The sequence below is a fragment of the Cyphomyrmex costatus genome, unplaced genomic scaffold, assembly GCF_001594065.2.
Source record: "Cyphomyrmex costatus isolate MS0001 unplaced genomic scaffold, Ccosl1.0 scaffold416, whole genome shotgun sequence".
Lineage (NCBI taxonomy): Eukaryota > Metazoa > Arthropoda > Insecta > Hymenoptera > Formicidae > Cyphomyrmex > Cyphomyrmex costatus.
Window position 1 is genome coordinate 98982 of NW_017278384.1, and position 6826 is coordinate 105807.

General features: G+C 39.2%; 1 protein-coding gene across 3 annotated transcripts in view; it reads left to right on the forward strand.

Annotated features, from left to right (window-relative positions):
* The window catches only part of LOC108777237 (Phosphatidylinositol glycan anchor biosynthesis class K), a 20653-nt gene extending 14550 nt beyond the window's left edge, over nt 1-6103 (forward strand). The window contains exons 5-7 of one of the 3 annotated variants that reach the window (XM_018544069.1): nt 1853-2095; nt 5230-5464; nt 5681-6103. In XM_018544069.1, the coding sequence (XP_018399571.1) occupies nt 1853-2095; nt 5230-5464; nt 5681-5880 (678 nt within the window). In that variant the 3' untranslated portion in view covers nt 5881-6103. Of the gene's footprint in view, nt 1-1852; nt 2096-5229 lie in introns of all 3 variants that reach the window. The other 2 variants (XM_018544068.1, XM_018544067.1) reach the window with 2 other exon arrangements.
* Nucleotides 6104-6826: the final 723 nt, after the last annotated feature.

Sequence of the window (6826 nt, forward strand, 5' to 3'; positions counted from 1 at the left end):
TACTGACTGGAGAAGTGTTCCCATTCTCGCCAGTAAAAAGTGACGTCAGGATTTGTTGCGTTTCTATGCCCTATGCTTTCTACAGTTTTCGTTTCATATTACAGTTTGATTTCATATTTTCGTCATCAGTGATCTTCATTGAATAGGTAAGTAAATAATATATATTCCATGTAGCAATGTTTACTTGCAACTCTGTAATATTTCGGTACCCATGTCTTAAAATAATTGACCCCGGCGACTAAAGAGGTTGGACAACGATTTCGTTCCGGTACCCAAATATTACAGAGTTACAAGTAAACATTGCTACATGGAATATATATTATTTACTTATCTATTCAATGAAGATCACTGATGACGAAAATATGAAATGAAACTGTAATATGAAACGAAAACTGTAGAAAGCGTAGGGCATAGAAACGCAACAAATCCTGACGTCACTTTTTACTGGCGAGAATGGGAACACTTCTCCAGTCAGTAGGATGACGTCATCCTAGTAATATTATTTTACTGACTGGCAAGGGGACTATGGGAAGACAGCCTATACGTTGCTATGCACTTTTTAATGGAATTAATTGATTTAAACGCAATTATTAAGTAAATCTGTTAAAAAAATAAGAGTATCGATAAAGTGTAAATAAAAATAAGTTAATATATTTAAAAAAATTTATACTAATGTAAGTTTGTCACTAGCCCGTGCCGCAAACCGCCCTCCATGTAATATCAGGAAAAAGAAATAGGCGGTACGCGGTACGCGGTTAACTAAAGCGGGGAGCACAGACTTTTGCATAACGCATAAACTATATACATAAAGAATTTGATTGGTCCATTGACTCATGCTGGACCAATGAAATTCCTTATGCACATGCTTTATGCGTTATGCCAAAGTCTGTGCTCCCCGCTTAACTAGGCAGCTAGAGAATCGCATACCGCGTACAGCGTACGGCGCTCCTTGTAATCGCACCCGCAGAGTTTGGCCAAAGCGGGCACAACTTCTGATTGGTTCTCTACCTCGGTCCATTTGGTATTCTTTGGATAACTTCGTACATTGTCGGAAAACGAGTTCGAAGAATAGAAAGAGACAGATTGCTCTAATTATAGCCTTGTCTCAAAAAGGTTAGAAACTGTTCCAAGATAATCCTGGATAAAGAAAATTAATAAATTACAATTAAATAATTTAGCCAATTGATTAACTCGATTGGCCAGTTTCTTTTCTGAGACTTCAGAGCGATTTTTAACATCGTGGACATAAGGTGTTTGTTTATAACCATATCACCATATGACCTGCTGTTACCTATTTTCTGACACAGGCCGGTATTCATAGTCAGTTCTTATATTCCAGGCCATCTTAAGTTCAATTTTGAGGTCTCATAAACCAATCAGAAGACTGCATTAGTGTCTTAAGACATTGCTTAAGATGGTTTTGAAATAAGAACCGACTTATGAATACCGACCTGTCACGCTTTCTGCGCATGCGTAATACGAGAAAGAAAGCAATATCTGTTATCTCCTTCTATCCGCCATCTTTGGTCCGCTTTGGCCAAATTCTGATTATAGAATCTCTAACCATCTGTGGCGCTCCTTTAGATTTAAGTTGGTATTTATGTTTAGTTACTTTATATATGTAGGTTGGTATATACTGTTAGAGAGATGTTTTCCCCCTTCCTGGGGATTACCTAACTTTTACTTGATTATTTTATTCGACTGAACTTCTAACGACAGTCCGTGTATTATTGTATAAGCAATAAAGAATTTATTAACCAGATATCTCGATTATAATATTAATAGTTGTGCCTACCGCCACAATTGGTGACCCCGACGTGATCCGTGTGGCATCAAATTCTCTTTTTGGCAGATACTGAACAATTCAAGATTAACGCATTCCGTTATGCCTATTGAGCATTCGCCAACAAGAATTGGTACTCAATCATCTGACACTCAATCTCTTATCGACCTCCCAATACCAGAGGATATGGCCAGCAATCAACAAGAGCAGACGTTGGCCGACGTACTTGTCCCTTCAGCTAGCATCGAGGCTGCAACGTACGCAAAAATTCCGCCATTTTGGAAAGAGAACCCGGCATTGTGGTTTGCACAGGTAGAAGCTGCATTCAATATTTCTCGTATTACAAGTGATGATACAAAATACAGGTACGTTATCTTGCATTTGGATAACACCGCGTTGCCCTTCGTGTCAGATATTATTTCCAACCCCCCACCAACTGAGAGATATCAAGCTCTTAAAGACCGTATTATACGCTCTTTTGACGAAACTGGCGAATCAAAATTGAGAAAGCTCATACGCGGAAACGAACTCGGTGATGATAAACCGTCCAATTTCCTCCAACGGCTTAGAAATTTAGCTGGCGGACAATGCAATGACTCGATCTTACGAACATTATTTCTAGAGCAATTGCCTGAAAATGTAAGATCAGTTTTAGCCATCAGCGAAGTCACGGATTTAACTGTTTTAGCCTCTCAAGCTGATCGGATCTTTGAGATCACCAAGCCTACAATCAATGCAGTAGCAAACGCTATTTCCACCCAAGTATGCGCAAGTGATCCTATCGACGATCTCTCTAAACGTATTGATGCATTGACTAAGGAGTTGCGTGGTCAACGTTCACGGCAAAGATCTCTCTCTCGACATTCACGCAGTACTCGTAACAAGTCAGGATCCTCTGAGCGTAATCAAGATAAAAATCCAGTTTGTTGGTATCACCGTCAATTCAACGACAGAGCTAAAAAATGCTTTCAGCCATGCAGTTATTTTACGGAAAAGAGATCGGAAAACTAACGAAGCCACCGCGTGCACAGGCGCTATCGGTGGGGATTAAACAAAATCGCCTGTTTCTGCGTGACCGTAAGTCAAATTTAAATTGTCTAATTGACACTGGTGCAGATATATCTGTTTTACCCAAAGATAAGTTCAGATTATCGAATTCTCCTGGCGATTTCAAGTTATTTGCAGCAAATGGATCCGAAATTAATACGTACGGACAGAAAGTGGCTCAAGTGGATTTAGGTCTTAGACGCTCCTTCCTTTAGAAATTTACCATTGCCAACGTTACATATGCAATTCTTGGTGCAGACTTCCTCCGCCATTTCAATCTCTTGGTCGATCTCAACAACAAGCGTCTTGTTGATGGAACAACTGATCTACATGTTCCCGGCAATTTGCGCTATCTGCCTATGCCGTCAATAACTACTATTAGTGCTGGTTGTAAATACCACCAATTGTTGAAAGAATACATTGATATAACCAAATCTGTTGCCCGCAAAGAAGGTGCTCATCAGATTCAGCATCACATTGTTACACACGGACCTCCTACATCTGAACGAGCTCGTCGACTTCCTCCAGAAAAATTTAAAATAGCTAAAGCAGAACTGGATATGATGATTCAGGAAGGGTTATGTCAACCTTCATCAAGCCCGTGGGCATCTCCTCTGCATATGGTTCCCAAGAAGGACAACAAATGGAGATTATGCGGCGACTACCGCCGTCTCAATGCTGTCACGGTACCAGACAAATATCCGCTACGGCATATCCATGATTTTTCTTATTCACTAAATGGATGTAAAATATTTACAAAACTAGACCTTACTCGTGCTTTCCATCAAGTTCCACTTGCCAAAGAAGATAGACACAAAACTGCAATTATCACGCCTTTTGGATTCTTTGAATTCAATGTAATGCCGTTCGGTCTCCGTAATGCAGCGCAGACCTTTCAAAGACTCATTGACACAGCTTTGCGCGGATTGAATTTCTGCCATCCATATATTGATGATATTCTAATTGCTTCACCTGATCATCAAACACATGAGAAGCATCTACGATTGGTCTTCGATAGATTGCGTGAATTTGGTTTATCGATCAATTTTTCAAAATGTATCTTCGGCGTGTCGGAAATCGAATATTTGGGTTACTGCATCGATCAGTTCGGTACTAAGCCTTTACCAGATTGTGTCACATCTATTCAAAATTATCCAAGACCAAAAACAATACAGGAATTACGACGATTCCTTGGAATGATTAATTATTATCACAGATTTATTAAGGATGCAGCCAAGATGCAAGTTCCTCTCAATGTTCATCTCGCTGGAGCGACCAAGCACGACAAACGTATAATTGTTTGGAACAAGGAAAGTAACCGTGCTTTTATAGAGTGCAAACAACAACTGGCAAAGGCCTCTTTAATTTTCCATCCACATGAAGGCGCTCTCATATCCCTGACTACCGACGCTTCCGACTTCGCCGTAGGAGCAGTAATTGAACAAAAGGTTAACGGTGTGTGGCAACCTCTAGGTTTCTTTTCAAAAAAACTCTCTTCCGCTCAACAAAATTATAGCGCTTACGATCGCGAACTCCTTGCTATATACCTTAGCCTAAAATTTTTCCGTCACTTCTGCGAGGGACAGCAGCTCATCATTAAAACTGATCATAAACCTTTAATTTACGCATTTCTTCAGAAAGCTGACAAGACATCACCGAGGCAACAACGACAATTAGACTTCATTGGTCAATTTTCCACTCGGATCGTTCACATATCCGGAGAAAATAACTCGGTTGCAGACAGCCTCTCACGTATTGAACAAATTAACATGCCCATGCCCATCATCGTCACCACTGAAGAGCTCGCCAAGCATCAGGAAGAAGACGAAGAGCTCAGAAGCTTAGTGAACGCACCGGATTCTTCATCTCTCATTCTTAGAAAGCTACGCTGTGATGACGACGGCACCATTTTATATTGTGATATTTCAACAAACGATATTCGTCCATATGTTCCACTAACTCTTAGACAGCAAGTTTTTAACGTAGTTCATAATCTGGCACACCCCAGTATCAAATCTACGCAGAAACTTATTGCTCGTCGGTTTGTGTGGCCGTCAATGCGCAAAGATATTAAGCAATGGATTCACACATGTCTTCCGTGTCAACGCAGCAAGATATCGCGACATGTCAAAAACACGTCTGACAAGATTGCTATTCCGGATGAAAGATTTAGACATATCCATATGGATATTATCGGCCCGCTCCATTCTTCAAGAAATTTTAAATACTGTTTAACTATTATTGATAGATTTACTCGCTGGCCAGAGGCGATCCCTATTTACGATACTACAACAGACACAATCATCAATGCATTCTATTACTCATGGGTTGCAAGATTCGGAGCTCCATCCACTATCACCACCGATCGTGGCACACAGTTTGAGTCTCGTTTGTTTCAGGCCCTCACCCAGCTAATTGGTTCCAAGAAAATACATTCCACAGCTTACCACCCAGCGTCGAATGGTATGATCGAGCGTTGGCATCGAACCCTGAAAGCTGCAATCATCTGCCATAATAATCAGGAATGGGTCGATATCTTGCCTATGGTACTTCTTGGCCTTCGAACTAGCATCAAAGAGAATAGTAAGGCCTCTGCAGCAGAATTTCTTTATGGAACTCCTTTACGTCTTCCTGGTGAGTTCTTTATAGATATAGAACCGACTAAACAACCTCGTTTGTTTCTAGAACGCCTTAGACAAAACATCCGCTCAATTAGACCGATTCCTGCGTCACATCACAGGAAAGATAAATCATTTTTCCTTCAAGACCTTAAGGATTGCACACATGTTTTTGTTAGAGTGGATTCAGTAAGAAAACCTTTGGAACCTCCTCACGAAGGCCCTTTTCAAGTGTTACAGCGCATTACAGACAAGGTGTTCGAGGTGGATGTAAACGGGAAACCCACAACTATTTCTACGGAAAGATTGAAGCCTGCATTCTTCGAGGCTACTGATCCTGTTGACCTAAGTTCAGGCAGCGTACCTTCAACATCGCAATCTACACCACTTCGTTCATATCAGGGTCCCAAAAAAGTCCATTTCGTAGCTTAAGTTCTTATTTATCTAATCTACTCGGAGGAGAGTACTGTGGCGCTCCTTTAGATTTAAGTTGGTATTTATGTTTAGTTACTTTATATATGTAGGTTGGTATATACTGTTAGAGAGATGTTTTCCCCCTTCCTGGGGATTACCTAACTTTTACTTGATTACTTTGTTCGACTGAACTTCTAACGACAGTCCGTGTATTATTGTATAAGCAATAAAGAATTTATTAACCAGATATCTCGATTATAATATTAATAGTTGTGCCTACCGCCACACATCACTTACCGCTAAAGCCATCTATAGGAAAACGGCGGAAGCAAAGTTGTACACCATATTAAATTATATTATATTAAAATTAATATTTGTGTAAGACCGTCGATGTTTAAAACAAAGTAAATATGATAATGAAATTGGCCGATGACGGTCAAGCAGGATTTTGGTTGCTAAATGTAAAGTATGAATTTTATTTACCACGTATGTAGTCCTCAATCGCGTGCTGAAATTTTTCCAGACTTACAACGCAACTCTAATTAACTACCGTAGTAATATCACTTTTTAGTTAAATTGACACAAGCAATCTAACAAATTTTTGATGCTTAAAGCATCTTATTGGATCTTAATAATATGTTGAAAGACATATTAAAATTTTAACGATGTAATGTTAAATTAAAGATAAATTAAAATCTGTGAAAAAATAAGATTGCGAAGAATATCACAAGTTGGCGTTTCGTCCCAAGTTATTTTTTCTATTAATGGTAGATAAATCACGTGGAAAACAAATTGGAGTTGAAAAAATTATAAATTACGTCGATCGCGTAATTCCTAATTAATATAACGTCTAATCTATACATTAAATTAAATAAATCAAGGTAAAATAATGCCATTAATTTTATCTTGGCTTGTTTTCGCCATATCCTCTTTATTTAAAAATGAAGTTATTATTTCATTTTTA